The 26289-nt window shown below is 44.4% G+C and overlaps 1 protein-coding gene across 1 annotated transcript in view; it reads right to left on the reverse strand.

Annotated features, from left to right (window-relative positions):
* The window catches only part of LOC144179179 (cytochrome P450 3A41-like), a 57144-nt gene that overhangs the window by 28231 nt on the left and 2624 nt on the right, over nucleotides 1–26289 (reverse strand). Inside the window, exons 2-7 of the mRNA XM_077707430.1 lie at nucleotides 19465–19561; nucleotides 18652–18704; nucleotides 17593–17689; nucleotides 16511–16627; nucleotides 8882–8970; nucleotides 4658–4797 (exon numbers count right to left, since the gene is read on the reverse strand). Of these exons, the coding sequence (XP_077563556.1) occupies nucleotides 4658–4797; nucleotides 8882–8970; nucleotides 16511–16627; nucleotides 17593–17689; nucleotides 18652–18704; nucleotides 19465–19561 (593 nt within the window). The remainder of the gene's footprint in view (nucleotides 1–4657; nucleotides 4798–8881; nucleotides 8971–16510; nucleotides 16628–17592; nucleotides 17690–18651; nucleotides 18705–19464; nucleotides 19562–26289) is intronic.

Consider the following 26289-nt stretch of genomic DNA (forward strand, 5'->3'; position numbering starts at 1 on the left):
TGATGTCTTGGAACCATCTGTGTAAAATGAGGTGTAGCCTCTGTATTTTTCGTTTAGTGCCAAAAACTCCTGTAATATGTGTTCAAGTGGCGTTTTCTTTTTTTTGAAAATGTGTCAGTGTAAAATTGCACACAGAAGGGAACGTATACCAAGGTGGCAGTTGTTTTGTTCTTTGGGCAATCTCAGGTAATGTGTCCAGCATACTAAGTTCTTGGCATTTGTCTTCAAACCGGAGGAGCAATGGTCTAATAGCTTGGGGTTTGTTATTAAACAGTGTCCTAGACGGGCATTTCGTAACTATGGGTTAGCACAGATGCTTCGGTAGTGAACGGATTTTTCGGATGAATGAGCATGTCAGCATGGTTCTTCTGTATGTACGTGGTGGTTCATTGGTTTCAACATAAATACTGCTAATGGGTGATGTCCTATACGCACCAGATGAGAGACGTAAACCTAGATTATGTATGGGGTCCAGTCGTTTTATGTAGGACTGCCTTGCTAAGCCATACACAATGCAACCATAGCCTAAGCAAGAGCGAACAACGGAGCGATAAACTTGTAGAAGGCATGATCTGTCGGAACCCCAGCGTTTGTGTGACAGAACTTTAAGTATATTTAGAGCTCGGGATACTTTCTTTTTCAAGATATTGATGTGAGACAGGAAAGTGAGTTTTTTGTCAAATGTTATGTCGAGAAATCTGTGTTCATTTTCTATGGGTAAATTTATTTCTCTTAGGTGTAGGATGGGGCCGGTCTGCAGGCCTTGTTTGAGTGAGAAAAGAGTAGCGACTGTTTTGTGCGGTGAAAACTGGAACCATTTCAGTCTGCCCATGTTGTCAGTTTATTTATAGTCAACTGTACTTGTCTCTCACATGTCGTTACATTGGAGGATATGCAAGCTATTTGAAGGTCATCAACATAGATGGAATACATAATCGACTTTGGAATTATTTTGGATATACAGTTCATTTTTGCGACAAACAGTGTTGTGCTAAGAATACAGCCCTGAGGGACCCCATTCCCCTGTACAAAATTCCACGACAGGGTTGAGCCCAGGGGCACTTCAAATGAATGATTTGTCATGAAGCCATCCCGGCAATTCAGCATTCTTCCACGGATGCCTAATTCTACTAAATCCCACATTATTCTAAACCTCCATGTAGTGTCATAAGCCTTCTCAAGATCAAAAAATACAGCAAGACAGTGTTGTTTGTGTATAAATGCTTCTTGTACGACATTTTTGAGGCGGACAAGATGGTCAGTTATTGAGCATGCTTTTTAAAAACCGCACTGGTGAATGTCAAGTTCATTTGATAACAGGATAAAACCTAACCTGGTAATCACGACAAGTTCAAAAGTTTTGGCTAGACAACTCGTAAGGGCTATTGGTCTATAACTACTAGGGGTGGTTGGCAGCTTTCCGGGCTTTAGTAAGGCTACAATAAAATGCTTTTTCCCAGGCTGCCGGCATCCTTCCCGATACCCAAATTTTGTTAAAAAACTTTAGAAGTGCTTCTACAGAAGGACCCGAAAGATGTGCGAGCATTTCATAATGTATATCATCTGGGCCGGGTGCAGTCTGCTTACCGGCTGATAGAGCTCTCTTCAATTCTTGGAGCGTTATTAAACTATTATAAGGTTCGTTTGTGCCACCGTGTGTTGGAAGTTTTTGTTTCTCTGCAGTGTGTTTGTATTTTAAAAATGTTTTGGTGTAATGCACAGAACTGGAAACACTGGAGAAATGTTCACCCAGTATATCCGCCTGCTCTTCCAGGTTACTTTGTACACCAGGTGCTGTTAGAAGAGGAACTGTAAAAGGGGAGTACGTGCCATTAAGTTTCTGAACTTGCTCCCACATCTTTTTTATGTGACCGAGTTGTTTATAGACAAGAGATAATTTTTTCATGAAGATTTATCGGCACTCCGCCGAATGTATCAGGCTTTAGCTCGTTTCCTTTTAAACTCTAATAAATTTTCTTGCGTTGGATACCTCCGCAAGACTCCCCATGCTTTGTTTTGCTGCTTTTTGGCTTCCTTACACTCTTGTGTCCACCATACTTTGTTGTTATGTCTCACCATTCCCGAGGACTGTGGAATAGCTAAGTGTGCAGCCTTAGGAATGCAAGATGTAAACCTTTCATTCAATTCATCGATGCTCAGAGTATCCGAAAAAACTTGCTCTAAAATTGCTTCAGAAGTAAAAAAAAAGACCCCAGTCGGCAGACTGAAGTTTCCACCTGTGTGGTTTCGTCGGGATAATGATTGGTGATGATGTTAAGCTAATGCTTACAGGTAGATGATCGCTCCCATATGGGTTGTCAATGACATCCCACTTAAAATCGCTAAAAACACTCGGTGAACTAAAATACAAATCTATGTAGCTTATTTTCCCTGAGCGCTTGGAAAGCAGTACGTAGGTTTGCCGGTGTTTAAAAGACAGACATTATTGGATAGAATAAAATCCTCAAAAATCTGACCCCTTGCTTCAGTTTTTTCGCTCCCCCAAAAAGTAGAGTGGGCATTAAAATCGCCAACTATTAGAAACGGCTCCGGTAGTTGGTCTACCAAGTCTTCCAAATCTTGCAGTGTTACTGTGAGGTGTGGTTCAATGTACACACAGCACACTGCGATTGTTTTAAATGCACGCAGGATGACAGCCACTTCTTCTAGCCTAGTTTTAAGTTTGTCTTCTCGAGCTGCTACGCCATTTTGGAGAATTATTGCCACTCCGCCAGAGAGCCTACTCGCCTGCTCTCGGTTGCGGCGGAAGACCTGGTAACCTTTCAGTATATTCTAGTGTTTAGGACCTACGTTTGTTTCCTGGACACAAACAGCCACAGGTGAGTGTGTGACGAAGATGCCTTTGATGTCATTTAAATTATTTAAAAGTCCTCTGCAATTCCAGTGGCCAATGAATGCCATGTTGGTTTTTTTGATGGACTGAAAACTAGGTTTTCGGTCCTGTGATTCGGGGCTTGTTTCTCTTTGTGTTGTCTAGGGAGTTCCGCCGCCCATCCAACGTAGAGGGCGCAGAACCTCCTTCAGTTGTGTCCATCGTCTCTTCAGAGACGCAGGAGGTTCGTGCAGGACGCATGTGTGTTGAACTGTTTGACCTCACCGTGAGAGGTGAGGCCTTGGAGACTGCCGAACCATAGGTCCGTGCAGCCTGCTTTGGAGGTGGTGGCACAGCGCTAGCTGCTTCCACCGGGAGTGCGGGGGGCCTTGCTGGAACCTCACTCTGTGTGGCTTCAGCAGGCGCCGAAGACCGCTGTGATGCTGCGCCCTGTTACACCACAACGGAGTAGGATTGCGTATGCGCCGGTGAGAGTCGCCTCCTCCCCTCGTGAAATGTTCAGTTCTCCGTCACTTTGAGTGTGATTACTTCTTTTTCTTTTTTCCATGCTGGGCAAGCACGGGAGAGTATGCTGTGTGGTTTCCCTTGCAGTTCACACAGAGTTGTTCAGATTCGCAGTTCTCGGAGGCACATTTGGCGCAGATGTCTTGGCCCCGGCAGCTCAGAGAGCCGTGGCCATAGCGTTGGCATTTGTGGCATCGGCGTGGGTTTGGTATGTAGGGTCCAAGCTTCATCTTTGTGTAACCCACCTCTACAGATTCTGGAAGGATGCTTGATGCAAAGGTGAGGACGATGTGCTTAGTCTCAATTTCTTTGTTCTCCCATTTGATTTTGATTCTGTAGACATTTGTGACATTTTGTTCTTTCAGCCCTTCTAGAAGCTCCGCCTCGGACAAGTACTTTAGGTCGTTATCTGAGATGACTCCACGAACTGTATTTAGTGATTGGTGCTCGCTGCTAGTTACAGAGATCTCTCCAAAAGACGTTAGCTGTGGCAGTTTATCACACTGATGTTTGTGGAGTAGTTCTAGGAGGAGGTCTCCGTTGGCTAGCTTCTTGATCTTGTAGCCTTCACTAATGGTGGTTGTTAGCATTTTTGCAACTACAAATGGCGAGACAACTCGGGCAGTTTTGTCGGGGCCATTACTGTGCACCACATGGAAGCAAGGAAACTTGACATTTTTCGTGAAAAATTTCGTGGTTACATCGGTGCCTTCTCTTTTACGAGAGGGATCAGTTGATCGAAAAAAAAAAAGAAGCCATAAAATGAAAAATCTGTTCGGCCATGGTGCCAGTCGCCCACCATGGAGCCCAACAAGGGGACGGGACAGAAACTCGCGACAAGTCCTGCCCACGCCAGCTGTACATCACGGCTATAACCAAATATGGCTGAACTCAGGGTTGTCCGCCACACAAGGTTAACCCTAGCCGCCAGGAAAAAAGGAAACTGAGAAAGAATGAGACGACAGGAAAGTTGTTAGAAAGGAGACAGGAAAGGGAAAGGTGAAGGGGAGGACAGGAAAAGGCGACTGCCGATTACCCCCGGGCGGGTCAGACCTGAGGTGCCGTCTACGAGAAGCGGAGGCCAAAGTGGTGTGTTGCCTTCGCCAAGGGGCCTTAAAGGTCCAAGCACTCGGCGTCGGCTCAACCACCAGGACGGCGCTGCCATGCACGGCTACACGTGGGTGCTCGGGGTCCGTGGTGTCGCACAGTACACACAAACATCCGCTTTTACAGATGCCCCCCGGCAGGGTTACGATAGATGCCTACACACACAAACTATTTGACCAAATGGAAACGTACGTGACAGGATCTGCCTGTAGGTGAATTTGAAGGCTCCTTCAACTGCTGCCACAAATTGACTGGTCTTGTCCGAGTAGGAGTCCAACTTGGTGCCGAATGCACACCTAGCAATTACATCCAACGTGTAGTGGCCGTAGAACCTGGAAAGTGCGAAAGAAAATGGAGGGAAAAAAAAAGGTGCTATCTTAAAAGGGCAACGACCCCCAACATAATGTGTGCTTTCAGGACATGAATACACTGTTATTTGCCTGTTTTCCTTACTCCCATGCCTTCAACAGCACTTTGTCTTGCCATGATTTCATAGCATGGTTCAAGAGCCAGAGAGCACACACGTGGTTTTGCAAACACTGTTATAAAACGAGCTTCTAAATGTGATAAAATGGGCCTTGAATTCAGTGTTTACATGCAAGGCTGCCTGCCTACCAAGTTGAAGCTTCCAAACTCCCCAAGTTTTCTAGGTTTTTCCCTTAGTGCTTTTCTAAAATTCCCAGAGAGCCAGAACTTTGTTTTATTTCAAGACAGGCTCACACACTGCTGCTGGATGCTGTCACACCCAAGTAAGTATGTCAAGGAACAACAATGACTTGACAGTTGCGTTGAGCAGATTGCATAATTTTGAATGGAAATGCAAGTCGAACAGTAAGTAGTAGTCATTACATTATTCAAAAAGAAAACGGAAAAGAAGGGTTCGTAAAATATACAGCAAATTGAATAGCAGGTCACATTGGACATTTTCAAGCACAAAGTATAAGAAGCAGCGGCAAACAGAACCAAATATTTTCGAATGCACGATATGTTCATCCAGTGATAATGGCCAGGTGTGTTATGGGGCTTTGTCATGCGTGAGGTTCTTTCTCAGCAAACAGAGCTTACAAAATCAGTTTATGCCCCCCGTAGATTACAAATACCCGTCAGTTTGTAAACTAAAGGGGTGAAATGATGTCAAAGGCCTTTCTTGTTTCTTTTGCTGCATAGCACAAATTTGACAAAACAAGTAAGATCCAAGCATTCGCATTGCTTCAAGGTTTAGCCGTATGCTCAAGTAAATTCTCAGCAGAGATCATCGACAGACTTTCGCAGGACTCGGTGCATCCGACTGATTGACCCTCTCCCACCAGAACCCTTAGTGGTGCAAGGCTGGGGTTACTACTTGATCGGTTGACCACTTTCTGAGGCCACGGCATTGCCACACTCTTTAAATGTGGTAGTGGGACAGTAACTCCAATGCCTGATTGCCAAAAAAATTAGTGAGGGGGTTTTTCGTTTTTCTTTTTTCCCCTTTTCCTGGACACATTAAATCTTTCAGGGGAGCTTTATGAGGACATTACCGTGTGTGGGGTCATGCTATGTGGTTTGGTGGCCCACCAAGGACGTAGCGTAACCCATACAATAGCCACTTATTTTTAAAAGGGTAATTAAGTTTGCAATTAGTGATTTCAGATGCTGTATTGCAATGGTCCATTTCCACCGTTGCCTAAGGGGTGCATAGAAGCGACCGGGGGCAAATGCATCCCCCTCCTCTGCCCCATATTTCATATTCAGCAGCGTAGACCTATCCATCCTTTCTAATCCCACACACTCTTGATTACACACAACACCGCACTGTGTGTTTTTCTTTTTTCTTTTTGCATTGTAGCTGTCGAGGAGTGTGGCAGTGTGCAAGAGTGTGACCACAAACTCGCAAGGATCCGTCCACTCCAGGACGAAAGTGCATTTGAATGTATGCACTTGTCACTCAGCAAAACAGCTTGCCTGCGGTCATTGCAACTGTCAGTGTAAACACCCGTACACAATTTGTTGTTCGAACCTGTGCTAGCATTGGAAGACCACAGCTTAGCAAGAAACTGACATTTATTTCCTCTCCCATAGCTCCATTGCAGGGAGTGCGCATAAATAGACATAAATAGACATGTGCATAAATAGACATAAATGTCTATGCACATAAATAGACATAGCGGCATTAATACACACTTCCGTCATGGTGTTATGCCGCAAAAGTCCATTGGCAGAAATTTGAAATGTTACGACAGTTTGTGCCACCTTGCTGGAGCTGTCTTCGGGGGAAACACAAGCCAACCAGGAGCTTATGTGTGAACCATACAGAGCACAGTAAGGCTCTTTGATTTACAGTGTAAGACTGACTGCAGATAGTCCGTGGGTAGCCCAAGGATTCTCCATGCCACAGAAGTGTATGTGAAACAAGGCCGCTCCACTCAGCATGAAAGCTGACGGAAGTGCAGAGAAAGTGATTCACCGTAATGGGCTGTAGCGCCATCATCCGCTCACTGCTACCACCCAAAGCAATTCAAATTTCCCGCCTGTGTAGTGCTCTCGCACCCCCTGCCTGAAACAGCGCCAGCGGGAGTTCTGTTCTTTTTGTGCTTGCTTGTCCTCCCGCACCTGCTAGCGTTGCACTGCCACGTTTTTTCGCTTACTATAGCAAAAACCAACCCAACGAGCCTTCCTAACTAAATGAACGCGGGTGCTGCCTCAATTACTCATATTTCACGTCAAATGTACCTGCAGTTTTTTTTGCGCTAAACAGTAGTGAGATGTGTGACAGGCACCAGCATTTGACAAGTTTCGCATGGTTGTGGCTATACCAACCGCTTGGTTTTCGAAGCCTCTGCGGAACGCCCTACGACGGAACGCCGGGCTCTACTTGGGTCCATTATCTCGCTGCGCTGCCTGATTCCGGCAGTCGCTTGACATCGAGCGTTACAGCGAACTACGACGACAAGGCGAGCCCTAAAGTGCTCTGCACTCAAAACAAATGCTGGACTGCTTTTCAGGGAGTCTCTGGTGAGTCCAAGACTGACAATCGAAAAGCCCCATTCTCTCCATTGCTTGGTCTCAGTGACGACTGCACAGCGTCCATTATACCGCACAGGGATACCGGCAGCTTCCGAGTAGTGTTGTGTATACAGTTTGAACAAATTACGTTCTTTCTGTGCCTAGCATGGTCTCTTCAGCAGAGTTCACTCTTACTGGAACCATCACTACCTCAACTTTTCTTCCCTTTAAATAAAGTCGAGGCTAATTCACCCTGACAGAAGTGCACACTTGCTTGTTTACCCCGACTTCTCCAGGCTCTCCAAATCTGCAGAAAATTTCCCAATTTTTTTGGCAGCAGACACCCTGCATGCATTTTTCTACATAGCATTTCTGGGGCTTGATATTTGACTAAGCCAGTGTATCTGAATGTTTAAATAATAGAGTTGAACGTTTCCTTTTTACTGAAATAAAATCAACATTATTTGACCAGCGGTCTGTTAGTAAGGAGTGAGACGCATGCAAGGGAGTCAAGAAATGGAAAAAACTACAGTCCTCGAAAATTAGCATAAACTAATAGAAACATGGACAGGTTACGAAAAGGGTATAATTTTAAGGCATTTATAAGAAGTACAAGCAGTCCCTCAGGCCTTCTTCCTATCTTATGCCTGTGCTACACTGAAACTTTTGACTGACAGTAGAAAGCTCATTTATAAGTGCACCCTATGTGTCTACAATGGGGCACTTGATAGACCATTGGTTCGAAGGTGTTTGGAAAGCGTTTGAAATGCTCCTGTAGCACTGGTATTAGTTATGAAACTAAGGAGCGTCGAAAATTGGGCCTGCTGGTTTATAACTTAAAGAAATTAATACCAGCCAAACAAGACACGAAAACAAGGAATAGGTGAAGAAAGGTTCCCCGCGGTACTGAAAACTAATCTCCTGTAATCCTCTTTAGCAGCTATTCATTGTTTGAACTGCAGTGTGCATATTAATCCATCAGCTATGCATTTCCCCCTGCAGTACATACGGAGCTGCTGTTTTTTTATTACCTGCATTCTTTGATAAAAGGAGAGAGAAGACAAGAAGACAGAATTTAATTTGTAGCCATATTGCACAGCTTCTCACGTAACCTTTTCACCACCCTTTAACGTAAATTTATATCCTTAGTTTATCTATATTGCCTTAAAGAAGGCACACCATGTGTCCTTGGTGGTCGCCTCATGATCTCCCACAACCGCATCACAGTGGTTTCAAGTGCAATTCGATGCTACCTCATTTCTCAGAAATTTGATTTTTGCCTGTCCCCGTGTAAATGCAAAGCTCCCTTGCATCTTCAAAAGCACTCTGCCTGTATTTGCTCTTCATGATTGCCCTACTACCCCCGCTAGTGCACCTTCCAAGTCACGTGCACGGCCATCCCATTCTTGCCACTCTGGCGACTTTGCTCACTGCTTCATGTCAACGTCTTCGTCCTTCTCTGCGGCAGCCTCCAGGTGTTCACAGGTGGCCTTTACGCAGTCTTGGATTAAAGGATGCATCTGCGTGCAAAGTTTGTGCCCATTGGCATGCGCCTAAGAGCAGCATCGACGACCACAACAGAGGGGGCAATCTTGCACCACGATGTGCGCACACCATCGCATACACAGCCACTGTACATGAAGCTCGGATGTGCACCTATATAGTGACCAGCCACAGCGGCTCAGTGGCCAAAACGTTGTGCTGCTGAGCCCAACGCAGTAGGTTTGATTCCGGTCGCAATGGCCGCTTTTCTGATGGAGGTGAAAAGCGAAAACACCGATGTGTTGAGATTTAGGCGCACGTTAAAGATCCTTGGGTAGTCAAAAATTAATCCGGAGCCCTCCACTATGGTGTGCCTCATAGTTCAGGTGTAGCTTCGGCGCATTAAACTGCACAATCAATCTACCAATCAATCAAGCATCTATATAACCTGAACAAGCAAACATGCCTACAAGCACACATAAAGTCATTAGTACATGCATAAAAACATCGTCTGCACCGCATCCCTCCTGCTGCACCACTTAAAAAAGAAATCACAGGATAGTAGTGGAACTGTCGTCTTGCAAAGTGCTGCGGATAAAAGCACAAGCATATAAGTTTCAAACATGATGTGGAGAACTCCCAATACCTAAGGAAGATGGGCACGCCATCCCTGTTTATCTGAAAACAGGGAAATTAAATATGAATACAGTTATTTCAGAACACTAGGAGATTCTTTAGTGCACCCAAAATCCTGTACAAATGTTAGTTTGTTGTTGTTGTTTCTCTCCTCCATCAAAAATACAGCTGCAATGACCTGGAATTCAATCTGTTACACCAAGTTCTCAGCAGTGAAATGTGCCACCTCAATTGGTGGGAGCAAGCACTCAACTTGCGATACTTCAGTCTGAAATCCTTTAATTGTACCCCTGAAAATTTGAACGGTCCGTAAAATAGTAAGGCTGACAGGTGACTCCACATTATGAAATTTGATTCCCTTCAAGCGGTAGCCCATTGCCATTGTTTGTTTAATAAATTAACTACCTAATCCGAACATTCGAACAAGCAGGAATAACAGAAGGCCCGCAAAAGCCTTTCAAATTTCAGGGGTTTAATTACTGCAACAAAGCTGCACCGGGCTACGAGGCGCGCCATAGTGGAGGGCTCCAGATTAATTTAGACCACCTGAGGATCTTTAATGTGCACCAAAATCTCGACACACGGATGCTTTTGCTTTTCACCTCCACCTCAAAAGCGGCCGCGCGGCCAGAATCAAACCCACATCCTTGGGCCCAGCAGCACAACACCTTGGCCACTAATTCACCAAGTCGAGTCAGAAAAAAACCACTTGAAGTTTGCTGTTATTCGTCGGAGATTGTTAGCATTTCGGAATTCTGACCTGTATCAGATAACTCTTGCTCTCATTTCCGTAGGATCAGAAAAGAGCAATGAAATGTCACTGCTAAAACAAATGGACGAAACGCCTAGCTGGAGCAAACACGATCAAGAGTGCATGACAGATAAAGCTGCAGTTTAACGTGCTTAGCCCAGCTTTGACGAAAAATCTTTGAGCTGCTCCTTTGAAGGTTAGAAACAGCAACACAGGCAATCCCAATCGACAAGATTTTAGGGGAAATCCCCAAGGTGGAGTAAGTTTCTGTAAAGGAAAGTTTGACATCCACCTAAATGCAGCCACACGGCTACACAGGAAAGCTAAACAGCTTTCTCAGAAACTTCGCAGTTGAAGAAAAATTCGTCCTGGTCCAGGATTCGAACCCGGGACCACTGCTTAACCGGAGCAGTCGCTCTACCAACTGAGCTAACCAGGAGGCTAGTCGTTAGTAGCGCGAAAGCGAATTGATCAACAACTCAAAGTGAAGGACAGGTGTTAATCGACAAGATTTTAGGGGAAATCCCCAAGGTGGAGTAAAGTATAGCTTTCCTGTGTAGCCGTGTGGCTGCATTTAGGTGGATGTCAAACTTTCCCTTACAGGCAATCCCAATTATAACATACTTATTCATCACATCATGTCCATAGTTTACAATAAATGTAATAACTGTTTATGGCTTGCCAAAATGCAGTGCGTATCCTGCCGCCCCACTGAGGCAGTTTAGAAGACTGTGGCACAACACGAAACCACTCATAACAGGTCTCTTCGATTTGGCCTGCACTTTCTGCACGAGTTCACGATTAGTTCAGTGCAGGTGCCGCTACTGCGGAACTGGCCCTGCCCTTTTTTCGTCTGCTTCTGCCCTTCCTCTCTCGAAAGTTCAGGGAAAGCCGTGAATAAAAGAGGCAAGTGCTACTCTACCTGAATGAGTTCAGCAAGTGCAATCGAAGATGGTTAAAAACTCCCATTGGCTGCAATGGCCTAGCAACGTACCCACCCAAGTGAACTGGCCAGTTACAATGACAGCAGCCACCAGAAGCTCACGGACCACGTTATGATTTGAGGCTTCACGTCGTCAACCGGTTGCAACGCACAGCTTGACTTAAAACAAGCTTGATTTTGTTTGGCCAATGGCTCGAACCACCGTTATTGTCCCCTAACAATTAAGGCTCAATATACGCCAAATGACATACTCATTCAGGCAAATCGGCCAGTGACTAAGCCAGTGACAGCAACCATCAGAATATATAATATAGGATGCCCATCCTGGCACCCTATACCATATAGTATGGGCGTACCAATGCACTCCAGACTTGCTTCCAATTCCCAACCCCACCTTCGAGCAGTGGAGGGCTCCTTTGGCTAGTCCAGACTTGGATATCCAGCTCAACCTGGTGACCCGAGCAAGGACAGCCAGTCGAAGCCAAGGAAATCCCGGGCGAGGCCCGTATTGACAAACACAAATATTTCTCTCTCTCTATCTCACTCTACCAGTTCCCATTCTGCTGCGACACCAACATACTCACCCTCACACATACCCACTCAAGGGGATTGGCCAGTGACGATGAAAGCTGCCATGGAAAGCTTACGGTCAATTCAATGTTAATTTGGCTGCGACGTCAACATACCAACCCACAACTCTCACATACCCACCTGGGGGGATTGGCCAGCAAAAGCTGCCGCCAGAGGCTCACGGCAAACTCCCAAATCACTGGCACCGAGTCAACATATCCACTCAAACTTATGCTTTCAGAACTTAACAAGAAGGGATGCTACAGGGTTCCGACATCATAAGAGGCAGCTTAAGTTGCCCCACAACTTTCTTGTTTGCCTCTCCTTTCACCCTTGTGGCTTTCTTCTGCTGGCTACTAACAGAACACAATGTGATCGCATCCGTACATCACTGTGATGTGCTGCAAATAGCTCTCTGTGCATGCTTTGAAATGCCATTCAAAGTAGCGATTTGCAAATGCCTGCTACAGTGGGGCCTTCATTCTATCTGAGCTGTACCCTCGCGCAGCTTCGTTCTATCTGAAACAAAAACACTTCTACCTTGAGGTTTAGTGCATAGTGTAACGGTCCTTCCGCACTCATTCAATATAACCAAGCATTTGTCACAATAACTAAGGCCATTATAGTAAGTGAGCTTGAATGGATCTGATAGTTTACATGTTGCTGCCTCCTTCATGCTAATACTGGCTGCACGGGCCCCAAATTTTGCTAAAAAAAAGCTGTTTAAGTTGGATTTGAAATGTGAGATAAAATCGACTCCACTGATAGTTTATTAATTTAGCAGCAGTGCCTCCGGATACTGTGTGCACTCATTCCATACGACTAGGACTGATTGCGTCACTCACTCGTTCATGTTTTAAATGTACAAGTAGTGTCAGTTTCAGGTTCAATTTGAGTTTGAAAACCCAGGGTTCGCACAGGATTCAAATACAACAATTCGAGGATATTCAAGGACTTTCAAGGCCCTGTCAAGGTATTTTTAAGAGTGCCGGGGAGAACGTGTACCAAACTGTTGTACAACTGTTCTGCTCACACACAAAACATTTGCTACTTCATGTTTCGAAAAATGACCTTGAGAAAAACCTTCGTGGCACAACTCCACCTTCTGGAAGCGGTCAAGTTTAATAATAATAATAATAATGATAATAATTATTATTATTAATGATAGCAATAACAATGATAGCTTTACAAGATACATGCCATTTTAAACTTTTCTGAGCTCTACAAATGCTCTTAATACACAGTCTCGGATAATGAGGGAGGAACATAAATTGATACCTCTTGCCACTGTCCTACCCTACCCTAATGTCGGTTCATGAAAAAGGGGAGGGGGACGGGGGTTCAACTGCCTCTGCCCGCCATCACACCTGTCAAAATAGAATATTCCAACAAAGCTTAGGAGCTGGATGCACCGTGTTCTCACATTCACATTCCCAACCTTGCTTATCTGTGCACATTTTTATGTCATTCTGGGGTGCCAGCACCGTTCGTTTTCGAAACATAGTGGGGCTTATGGAATATGGTGGGGCACAAGAGAGATGCAAAATGAATAGCAGGACGAGGCAATGCAGAAAGCAGCATCCAACACAAGAGGGGGACCTATGTTAAGGGGGCAGACTGGTCTTAGAGCTATATTTTTTATTTACCAACCAATTTTAATGAAACTGCACTGCGTTATAGAGTTTTTTGTGCTGATTTCAAATCTCCTATTAGATTTTTTGCAAGCTGATTATATTTTGAGTTAATTAATGATTAATTGCCATTATTTTGGGACACAGTTACAAAATAACCACTCCATTCAGAATGGCAATTACCACGTGGCTAGGCAGACAAATGACTAAAGAATACAACATAGGAAGAACTTTTTTGATTGAACTATTTTTGGTCGTTTTACAACACAGGGAACTTCGCTTCTCCCGCACTCTGCCAGAAATGGCTCGCAGGTGGTGCCAATTGAACACAATAATAATTTTCCAAAGCCTCCATTTAAAAATTTTTGTTTCCTATATTGTATTCTCCACACATTTTGGTATCAGAAGCAAAAAGAATTAAAGTTGTACCTGCTCTGGGTGCCAAGATATCTGAGGATGAAATGCTAGCTTTGCATTGCAAGAAAAGTGCCGTTTCACCATCGAATTCTGCGCTAACTGAGCTGTAGAGTGCACTTTAAAATGCTATTATAATATAATAACAACAAAATATGATGCCTTTTGATGAGGAAATTTACAGACTGTTAGAAAAATGGCCGTGGAGGCCAAAAATTCCATTTTTGAGAAAACGCTTTTTTTGACCCTTTTTCGGCCCCAAAGACCCAACTGCCCCCTTAATTTCCCCGAGTCTGATGCGGGGCTTTCATTCTGTACGAGCCCTCGCATAAAGCAGCCCACCTGTCCTCCCAAGCTGGTTTGAAATTGAAAAAGCATGTTTTTGATGGGACGTGTGCAGGGCCACAATGACAAGCCATAAAAAGCAGGTCACATATCTGGGCCTCTTCTTTATTGCCCAAAGAATTCGAGGGTTTTCAAGGAGAAGGAGAAAAATTCAAGGCTTTCAAGGCCCTTGAAAACTGAATTTTCGCTTTCAAGGTTTTCGAGGACCTGTCCGAACCCTGATAAACTGAAATTGGAAAAAAAAAAAAAAAAAAAAAGAAGAAGAAGAAGAAAGGGCAGCCAGACGTGACCGGTGTCCAGACATGATGTAGGTGATGGATCGAAAGTGGACGCGCCAGTGGCAGCGGCAGCTCACAGCAGGCTCGAAATGCCCGTGGTAGCAGTGCAGTTTGTGTTGTTATTTTCACAGAAGAACTTCCACTAATGTTTGCCCAGGCTAATGAAGTTGGGCGCAATTCCGACAACACGTTGTTATCAACTGAGATGAAGTAGGCCATCCGACAGTTATTTTTGCATCAGAATAACAGCCAGAGTAGCAATCCTTGGTATTGCTAGTAAAACAGCGGGTCCATATTTACAAACCTACTTGCTCGTACGATATCAAAAAACAGCTTTGGTTCGCCGGCATCTTGGCTATCATTATGCTCTTTTTGATGGGGACAAACCACGTATGGGCATTGCTGCATCGATCAATCACTAACTATTTTTATGATGTCAACACGTACAAACAGCCTTGTGACTATTGGCCCAGTATTTTTCACCTCACTCCACATCGAGGATCGAATTGTAAAATTGCTTTGAAACCATATATCAGCTTCCATAGCTAGACGATCCAGTAAATCATGAAACTGTCACCTATCCACCATTCTTTTCTACTTCTACTATAGACGTGTGCAGTTGATAACACTTTACTTTCAAGTAAACTAAATCTAACACTCTAAAAAAGTAGACACTTTATTTCAGGACTGAAAAAAAAAATTTGTAGTGTATTGTTTAGGAGAGGAGCAGTTTTGTTAGATTTCGCACTTCGTGAAGACGATGACCGATCTTGTGCAGATGTATTTGTTACCACAAGCAAGGCTGATTTTCTTTCAGTTAGCGAGTGAGGCAAAAGCCGCAAAAATGTTTATACCCGCATGCAAAACAACTCTACCTAGGTCGTTAAACTTTTGAAAAGGTCTAAGGGGAAGAGACACGGGTTGGGCCAGCCCAAATATGGCAAATATTGGACGCGGAAGTGCGAATGGTCAAGAATTTATAAAGGACCTTTCTTCTGAGCCATTGCAATGGGAATGATAAATGTACAGGAAAATGCACGTTTCAAGCTATTTTCTGGAGTAAAAATATTATTTTCAAGTAAAAAAAAGCCTCGATATTCCAAGAATAATGGCAAACGCACGTATAGTTTTTAGGCTTCTAATCTTTTTTATTGCATCGATAAAAGGGTGGGTATAGATAGCTATGCATTTAGTTTTTAACATTTGATGCTGACGGCAATACAGCGTGGTGGTGTAGCAAAGATGCCCCTGACAAATGCATCCCTGCGCCCAGCAGAGCGCCGTGCAAGTCGCCGGAGAAGCGAGAGCTCCACGGGACAAGTTCCTAATCTCCGTCACAGGTCGCTCGGAACATGTTTCGGCGACTCTTCGCCAGGTGCAAACGTCATCTGCTCAGTGTTACATTGAACGACAGTAGATGTAGTTCATTCCCCAAGCTACGTGCAGCGCTGGGGAGGCTACATGTTGTCGACAGTGCGCCCACTCAGGGCACCTAACTCACCATGAAGGAAGCGACTAAAGGCACCGGGGCCTCGCGGTTCCACCTTTTAAAAGGGGAGACGGAAATGTCCTTTGAGGGCCCCCTTCACAGTGAGTTAGGCGCCCTCAGTGGGCGCACTGTCGACAACAGTGTAGCCTCCCCAGCGCTGCACGTAGCTTGGGGAAGGAACTATAGTATGCTCTGTGCTTAGAAGGCTTAGGATCTTGCCACGGCGATTTCGAGAGCATAAACTACCTATATGAATCAAATTTGGGCAAAGAAAAATTTGAGTGAAGTTGGCCATTAAGTCAGTATCGTAGAGTGAAGGTAGCAAAGCAAATGCAGCAGTTTCTGCAAATTACACTGTTTTTCATGCTCCAAGTCCTTTTGCAGCCTCACTACCACCATTTTTAAAGTTCCAATATTCTTTACTTTTTTTTTCTCGACCTGATTTGCATTTCTGAACCACACCATTTATCTGAGTCCGCTTCCTACAACGGACGTGAAAGAAATTAGTGACAATGCAGTACCTTTCGGAGCTTTCCGGTTGTGAATGCTGGGCTGGAAACGGGCCGAATCTTTCTCCAGAGGTGCACATCAGCCATGACCATCATGTTGTTAAAAATGGGATCACCAAAGTCAAGTTCCTGCAAGGAGCCAAACAATAACATACAAATCATCCCCCAATTTTGTTGCCCTGCCACTCTCTTGGATACATGTCGGTTCAGGTCTCAACTGAAGGCTTGAAGCTGAAATTCTCAAACAGCGTTTATATCTAAGCGGTCTAAATTAAACTGTAGCCTTCCACAGTAGTCAATAGCTCAGGTGCTTCGGGACATAGAGTCCAAATTTAATTTTAATCGATGACAGTCGGTTCATCCTCCTTCAGGAGAAAGGAAGGTTTTGCACTTAGTCAATAGAAGCTACAAACAATGCAGGAGTACGTATTTAACTAAATCATGCTGCAGCCACTACTTAAAACACTGAAAACTTCAATTAAACAGTCACGTTGTCGTAGCTATTCAATAAAAAGCACATTTTTAGCCCATTTCTAAATTTCTTTTGGCGCCTCAGTGCCTGTGGAGCCCATATGGGCCATGCAGTGCTGAATGCCAATTCATTCTGCCAACCACAAGAGCTGCTTACACTGCTTGCAAAAATGCCCTGCCCAACGCTAAGACGAACCACCCGAATTAAGCAGCTTGTGAACACATTGAAAACAAAGCAGGAATATAATTTTAAAAATCAGTTTATAGTGTTAAGAATTACCAATGATCCCAGTCTTGACTGTCTTCAGCTAACTGTATGAGCTTTGAAGCAGGCAGTGCCGCATCCTTTTTGCAGTCATGGTCAAACGAAACTCCATCACGAAAATATGAACCAAAACACACAAACAGCGCAATGTCTTACCATGCAAGGTGGGTAGCTTAATTACAGTAACAATGTTGGGATACGTGGCTTTCCAAATATACCGATAGTACGCCACTATTGGACCTCCGCGAACAGCGTTTTTCAATTTTGTGTGTTCTGCTTCATATTTTCATGTTTGCATTCCATTTCGCCATGAATGTACATACACACAAACACATCCTTTGCCATTGACAGTACTTGCCATTCTGTTCGGCAGCAAGTTGAAGTCCTTGACGAGGACTTGTTTCACCAGGTCGGGTTCCGCAACCATTAGGGAGGGCCTGGTCCCCTCAAAGAACCTAAACAGAACAACAAGAAGATAACAGTACACATTTAAGGTGTGCACTTTTGAGTTTCCTCCGCATCTTCAATCCACAAGCCGCATTCTCTCATTCACGGTAATGTTGTTTTGAACTTCAATCGATTGTATTAAATAGAGTTTAAGCTCCATTTAGCAAATTTGAAGGGAATACAAATTATTACGTAGATGGTAAATCAATTAAAGCAAAATGTAAACTGTGTGTGCCCAACTAAGAAGTCAAATACGGTTAAAGGAAATCAGTAATTCAACTACAAAATCGTGTTTTCAATGAAAAAAAAAGAAGCCATTGTAACAGTAAAAAATATACACACCCTGCTTATTAAATTAGCAAATAAATTCACAAGCCAACACAATGGTTACTGATAAAGGAAAGAATGCAGTCATTCGGTCAACTCTATCAAATAATACACAAACAGGTGTGTATATATGTACAAGCAGGAATTCGAAAATTGCAAAAACAGTTGCGGCAGAGCTCTGATTGGCTACACTAGAATATCACTTTGCAATAGAAAAAGCAGGGAATAGCAAAAGCAAAAAAAAAAGTTCCCATTCTAGAACTTGTGCTTAAAAAAACAAAATCGTGTTATGAGGTTGTTTTGAAAGCTATTATATTTCAAAAGAGCTGGTATTACATTGTCCAGTCATTGAAGTGTAAAAAGTTTTTTTTTTACTTTTGGAATACTGAAAGGTTTCTTGATTCAGTAGTTTTTCCCAATCACATCAGAATGACCATGTAATGTCTACTGTTATTGTCCGACCACCACAAAGTGTTATACATATGTCAGCCGTACATTCAACGGTAAGCTTCTGCTTTCATAGCTTTCAACACTTAAAAACTTTTTTTTTGCATTCTGACATTTTACTTTTCTTTTTTATAACCTGTAAATCAATGTTGACATAACTTTTCTGAAAGCGATTTATAAAAGCAACACTGCTCACCCAGACAGCCGTCCATACTTTTGGTACCTCACTCGGTCCTCGAAGCACATGTGCTGCACGTTAGAAAAAGTAAGAGCAAAATATGTTTCCCTACAAGCAGTTTCGGAAAAAAAAAAAAAAATACTAATACTAGCGCATCAATGTCGGCCGAAAATTGGCACAACAAAAACATTGGCTTTTCTGTCAGCAGGAATGCAAGACTAATAGTGCAAATAAAGTTTGAAGTATCAGACTTATTATTGTTATTACCATTATCACTATAGTACAGTGTAACATGCACCTGGCATGGAGACAAAAATATGACATCCAAAGTGGCATTACAGCTTAACCGGTTGCAGAAAACTTCAGAGTGGTGATTGTGGAAGTTTGGCGCAACCATCTTTAAATCATAGAAAAAAGAAATGGCATAAGCTGGTACAAAGAGAGAACGAGATTTCACACCACATGCCAAAAATTATTCGCAAGCAAAAAACAGTCCGATTTTTAAAAATCTGTCGAGCATAGGCTTTCTTAGAAAGGCATATTTCTTTTTGGCCCAGCACTTTTGCCCCTCAATAGAGCACATACAAAATGGTTGTGAAAGATTTATCCACATCATGTTGACAGGTCCACCCTTCGACTAAATGACACTCGTTTAGGTGCGAAGATCAAATTACTTATGCAAATTGTATCTCACTTCCTGAACCCTTTGAAAATTAAATAAAAAGTGCTTCAGGCTATCCTCAGTGAGCAGAGGGCTGTGCTATCAACTAATAACAATTAGAGCATTTGCTTGTTACACACCAAATTTATGCCTGAGTAAGTTTGGTTTACCTTTGACCATATGTTCTTTATTGAACGGGTCAGGACAGAAAGGCTCTCGTGTGGCACATTTTGGTTTTTCCAGTAATTCCGGTTCCTCGCCACATACCTACAAGAGCAGGAAAGAATACGCATACACACTTTTACAAATGCTGAAAGGTTCAGATTGCGACACCAATACCACTAGCGTAGCTTTCAAAATTAGCACAGGGCTGAGACACATATCTGAGCAACTTGGAGGACTGATGGCACTATTGTTGAGTCTCGAGTACTAGAGATAGCTTGCAGTGACAGAGCATGCCTGTTATGATTAGCAGACTAGTCTGCGTGCACAATGAAAGGCAGTGTGCTTATCTGATGTTGTTATCTTATTTGGCAAAGCTGGCAGCGTTTTCCCAGAATTGGCAGTAGTGATAACATGTCCGTAATGCATGAATTTTCATCATTGCGCTGTGTCACGCGTCCCTCAGCCAGCTTTCACCCCGCGTGAAAGACGAAAATTAATGTCACACTATGCTGTTCTCACTCATACAACAATACATTGGAGAAAATAACCCACTCCAGAAAAAAAATTACGCGAGAGACAGAGCTTTGCTTGTATTCGCAATCACCAGAAAGCCCACATTTGCAATGAAGCTGCGGGACTGAGCTGCTTCAGAGAAATTTGTGCCGACAGTGAACAGTCTAATAATGGATGTTTTCAGCAGCACGAAACCGCATTTTTGCAGCTTCTCAGAATTAAAGCATATGGCCTCAACCTTTCTTCTAGGCTACTTTACACCAGCTTTACACATAACTACGTATTACAATGTACAATGCATGACTGTGAAATCTCAGCAAGACGAAATTTTTGTGTCATTTCACTTCAGCAACAACTGCTCGTTGCTAGTACACCTGCTTGATCGTATCAAGGGGCTAGGCCAAAGTCAAATAACAAAAGACGAGAACAAGACACACAGAAGACAGGTGAAATCCTTAAAGGGGTCATGCAGACAAAATGCAAGCTTGGTTCATTGGAAAGATTGCTTTGTTAAGATCGTACTGACACCACCTTAACGCACACTTCGCTCAAATAAGCTATATAATTAGGAAAAAAAGGAATGGCCATGCGACCCCTTAACTCATTTCCCGCAACAGCACCTACAATGTCATATGCCCAGCTGTGCGACAGGACGAGGCCGGCAAAAGAAAACGCAAATTAGGCACGGCCTATAGGCTTGCCGAACGAGCTATTTGCGCTTAAATATAGGGTACATTTTTTTTATAGCAGTAAGGATTGTGGGCTGAACAATTAGAGTTATGAACAAAGACGTAAACTTTGGAGCAGTTAGTGTGCCACTTCGCCGACTGACACTGCCTAACACAGCCGTTGGACGCGTTGGACGTGTCTGAAACAACAGTGACCAACTGACATAAGAGGCACGGTCACTTACATAACCACGTTTGTCGAGTCATAGCTTACATTTTAAGAAACGATTAGTATGACCCCTAGTAAAAATACGACAGGTATAGAAGTCCAACGAGAAAAAGTGTGAACACTGGCACTTCAGCGGTATTCCAACGCCATCTATGAAAGTGGGCGGTAAACAAGATAACCAAACTGCCATCTGTGAGATGGTAGTAGCCCTGGTCAGCAGACTATTTTTACTTTTAAGGCCCAGCTCCGGATACGTCAATGTCGACGTCACGAAAACACGATTTAGTGGGAGAATTGAAATTTTGGCTTAAAACGTTTAATCCCTCAGTGAATAAAGCATCGCTTGCTGCCAAAAAAGTGCTGAGGGCACTACAAAACACTAAATCTTTCGAATAAAATGAACTTGTATTTCGTCTGCATGGCCAAAATTCTGCAAAGAAACTGCCGTTGTCCGGTTAAGAGAATGGCTGCCACTGTAAAATGTAGATAAATAAAAACACATGCATGATACGGTGAGAGTTGAACACTGGTCTCCTCAAAAGCAGCCTGACGATCCACAAACATGCTATTTTTGTTTTTTCTCACTCTACTACTGCTCGGCACGTTGCAAGCGTTAGAACAAAAATTGTCGTTGTCCCTTTCTTTGCCGCCCATACCCACTTGGGGGATTTGTCAGGAAGCAGGAGCTTTGAGGGACTAATGTGACCGCTTCACAAAACTATGATTGATCGATTGATTGTGGGGTTTAACGCGCCTACGCAACGCAGCCAATGAGGCACGCCGTAGTGGAGGGCTCCAGATAAATTTTGACCACCTGGGGATCTTTAACGTGCGCCGAAATCTCGAACACACAGGCGTTTTCGCTTTTCACCTCTACCAGAAAAGCCACCGCCGCGGCCGGAAATCGAACACGCGACCTCGTGCTCAGCAGCACAATGGCTTAGCCACTGAGCCACCGCGGCGGGTCACAAAACTATGAATTTCAAGCTGCAAAAGCTGTAGAACAGTGCACGTCTCCTTGACACCTGAATGTGACGATCCATGTGTACAATAGGTGTGTACAAGTTGTGCAGAACCGCGTTTCTAGGAAAGCTGTGGGATGCACCCGTCGTCTCATGCTGCCCTCCTAAGACGAAGAACCAAAAGCAATGAAATATACGCAAATATGATGTGCGGCAAAGAAGTTACGCCGTTGCAAACAAAGAGGTTGATATCGCCTTCAAAGCACGTAAGCAGACTTAAGGGCCATAAGGAACTTTTTTTGTGTGTTGGCTCCTAAGCTGTGCCTGCATCTAACCCCTCAAAAGAACTGCTTCACCACATCAAGCCACTAATACCATCATCTAATTGTTAAACAAAATGCAAGACACAATGCGAAGGAACAATCTATGACCTTTGACTAAGCACATTAAGCACGAATGGCCCAGCAATGCAAAAATAGGCATATACTGAGAAAAGGCATACTTGAACAAAAGCGGAATGTGGTACTATGCAGCTCATGTTTTGAGAAACAGCGCAACAGAGAGCCAGGCTTGTGTGCAGCACTGCAGTGTACTCGACCTGGCCATTTTTAGTCCCCTAGCCAAATAAACACTTCTCCACCCTCAAAGGAGGCAATTCAAAACTGAAAATTCAACTAGTACCTAATGGGCTCTATTTTGGTCTGCAGGGGTAACAATGGATTTTTTTCCAGCAGCGCTCTGCGCATGCGCTACTCTCGCTCCCAGCAATCGATCCGCCACTATTGGGGGACGAAATGTAAACAGAACGACGCCATATTGGATCAGCCAGTTCTGAACTCCGAGCCAGCTAAGTGCTGCTCTGTTTTCTGCGCCTTGAAGGCGGCCGACGGGTAGGTGCTACAGCTGCCGTCGAAAAATTTCTCTGCCACCAAAACCATGCGTGGTGCCTGGGATTGCTTCCTCAACTGGGCGAGACAGGCGGAAAAAAAGGGGGCGTGTTCTTCTATGATCCCCCAAGTGTGGTGGGCAGCCCACGCAAGGGAACGACGCTACTGGAAAAAGGGATGCATAGTCACGGCCGGACTCGACTCTCCTCCCCCCGCACTCCCTTTACGGCCTTCGCGTTGGGGCGTCTTGCTGCCTGCCGCCGCAAGTGGCGGGTGGTGCTGCTAGGCAACCGTTGCCCGCCGCTGCCAAGCACATTCACAGGCACAGTGTGTGTGCCGCAGCACCGATTACTGCCACATGTGTGACAATTTGCGACGTGAAAAGTGCATGGCTGGGCATCCTCCGATGAACATGCTGCCATGCACTGCTGTCCAGTAAGCTGCCGGCATCTAATCTAGCAACGTTGGCCAGCACTCATTGCTGCGAAAACTAATGGTGGCGCCATGAAAACATGTCCTGAAGATCAGCCACATTGTGGAGAAATGGCTTCGTGTTCTGCAGGTTCAATGCACCGACCTAAAATCGGCACATTCACATAGTGAGCGCCTTATGGTAGTGCTGTTGTCTTCGAACAAGCTAGCATTATTTGGTCACTTGAAGCCTCAACGTTGAACTGCTATCCACTCAACAATCCGATTTACAATTTGTCGACAAGGATTGCCAGCCTGCGTCTAAATATCCTCGCCTCAGAAATTTTTTTGAGAACTCAACCGGAAAAATTCATGCAGCGGGGTAGGAGCCCAGCTCACAAGGAATATCTATTTTTTAAATCTTTAAATGACAGATGGGAACATTATAGTTCCAGCAAACTGCTCAACTACACCTTTGTATTTTTTCTAACCCGTTTCATTTTTAAGGATGCGTGTTTCATACTTAGTTGCCTGATGGACTGTATTGTGCAGATTAGGGCGGACTTCTGGGAAAGTTTGCATTGCATCGTAGGTCTACCATGCGGTCATGGAGGAGGAGGAATCAACTTTTACTGAGCCCAAGAAATCGGTGGTGCGCACTGGCACCAGACGGGGTGATTCCCTAGTTACGGGACCCATATGTTCCCAGCAGCTCCTGGCCCCTGTCTGTCAGTGCGAGCTGAGTCGGCAGGGCGGGGCTGGTCAACAAGGTCTCCCATCGCTCAAGGGGTTGCGGATTGGGGGTGTTGTGGGGAAGGGAAGGAGGGGGGGTCTTGAGTTTTGTACACTCTGTCACGATGTGTGGCATCATGAATACGTAGGGAAGACATCGCGATGCTTGAACTTGCACTTGCGCAAGCATCTGCGGGACGTGAAGAATGGACACACTGCAGCTCAGTGCACTTTGCCAGAAATGCAAATGCACGCCCCTCTTTAACGAGACTGTAGGGATAGCAAAGCGTAAAAACGAGCTCACAAGAGAAACCATTGGGATGTTTTAGATGGCTCGTTTTGGTCACACTCGCATAATATGCCGTCATTGGGTTTATCGGCCAAATAAATTGCGTACCTTGCCCCTGAATAATTTCAATTTCAAACGGCCGCACCCTGCATTCTCTGTCTGTTTTTGTGTGTGACACCGGGTGTCACACAATTGTCAGTTGTTGCCTAGTCGTCATCTGTACATAAGAACACGAGCTGTGCCAAAAATTATCGTCATGTCATCGCCTGACATATACGCTGTGAAATCTTTTTTTTTTATGTGCACATTTTTTGTGTAATGTATGAGCGTTTTTATGAATAAATGCTGATTAATTGATTATGGGGTTTAACGCACCAACGGTACACAGGCAGTGAGGCGCGCCAAGGTAAATATAAATGGTAGCGAAGCTTCGGGCGAAAAGCGGTTCAGAACCTATTACCAGCGACATCAGCATGGGGGCTTATGGGAGTGGCGATTGAAGCGCGACTAGGTGAGGAGGGAACAAACACGAGTAGCAAAAAACCAAGTTTTGTTCACAATAAAACAATATTTATATTTTACGAACGATATTTATTTCTGAATCACATTTATTTAGGCACAGTGTGTAAATAATTCATGAAAATGCTGTTCATTCTCAAAAACCTTTTTTGTAGCGCCCTCTGAAGAATTGCACATGTCATTGCTCTGTGATGCAGTCCGTGTAGTGTTCGGTAAGGCGCTCCGAAAGTTCGTCTGCTGGGAAACGCCCCTTGCGTGTTTTGGTGGTGCGCATTTGCATTCGTTTTTCCTTGTTAATTTGGTGTGCACTTAATTTTTGCTGTGCGTGGAGTTGCGAGGTGCGTTGGATCGTCGGTGAACACGTTTAGTACCGTGCCCGGTGGGCACGGTGAACTACGGGACGATGCTGCCAACGGTTGGAGCGGAGCGCTTTCCTCGGTACCTACGGAAACGATGTGCTGTAAAAGGTTGCAACAGCAACTTGCGTACGCCTGGCGTTTTACTGCACCATTTTCCTCTCATTTCCTCAGGTAACGCAAAACTATAGTAAATACGTGCACGGGGGTTGTGTAAGGGGACGTGGTGGTGCTTCGAAAAAAAATTGGGCCCATCTCCCCGCGAGGGGGACTTGAGTAAATGCGTCGCATAGGGGGTGGGTGTATTGCGTTAACGTTTAGTGTTTGGGGAGTTGATGGTAGTGAATGCGTTGTATCAGCAGCTTCTTGACGTAGTTTGAATGAGTCAAGGATATAAGGCGCGTTCGTAGCCTCCCATTCTGTGTCGGCTTTGTGGAGCAGTGGGTAGAGCACCATGTACATTGCGTTCCGCCCGCAGGGTCGAGGGATCGAAACCAGGCGCCGGATAGTATTTTTTTTTATATAGTGTAGGGGGAGGGGTGCGGACTACGACTACGGACGTCAACGCGGGTGACATCGTGAGTTACTGAAATGCTCTGCATTTAAAAAATGGGTCTAAAGCTTACTAAAAATTACTAAAGTTTACTAAAAATGGGTCTAAAAATTACTCTAGGACTTTTCAGCGTAGTACCACTCGAATTTAAACGAGTCGCTTGAACTGTTGCATTACAACGCTTAAAGGGCTCGTTGCTTCCCGCACTTGTATGCGCAAGCATTATTTCCATCGCAGTACTGTGGTGTGCTGCTCCGTGCTGCGCTGCTGCCAAATCTTTCCTGCTATGTGCTTTTACATACTGCCGTCGCTTTCGTTTGAATCGATCCATTTTTCCTCTCTTTACTTATCTGTTGCGACACTTGCCTAATAATGCAACCAGGAAATTGCAGGCGTGAATGCTGAGTGAACTTCTGTAGAAACCCATGTCTACTTGATAAGACTCCGGGACAGCTGCCGTGTGCTCGCTGCACTTTCGTGAATCGGCATTCCTGCGGCCCGGTTTTCTGCGTCAAGATGCAGTGCCTAGTTCTTTTCTCTTGTTTCTAAGTAGTCCTGCTGTTGACGCTTTCATTGCTCATAATGCGATGCGTTACGGGTAAAGTCAATTTTTCGGCGCGTGAGGAAAATCATAATGCAGGTAGTGCCCACGAACATTTTTTACTTATACAATACGTGCTGATTTTGTGCAGTGTGGTAAATTTGTTTTAT

Source organism: Haemaphysalis longicornis, unplaced genomic scaffold (genome assembly GCF_048455015.1).
Source record: "Haemaphysalis longicornis isolate Haplotype H1 unplaced genomic scaffold, Haemaphysalis longicornis Haplotype H1 scaffold_4, whole genome shotgun sequence".
NCBI classification, from domain to species: domain Eukaryota; kingdom Metazoa; phylum Arthropoda; class Arachnida; order Ixodida; family Ixodidae; genus Haemaphysalis; species Haemaphysalis longicornis.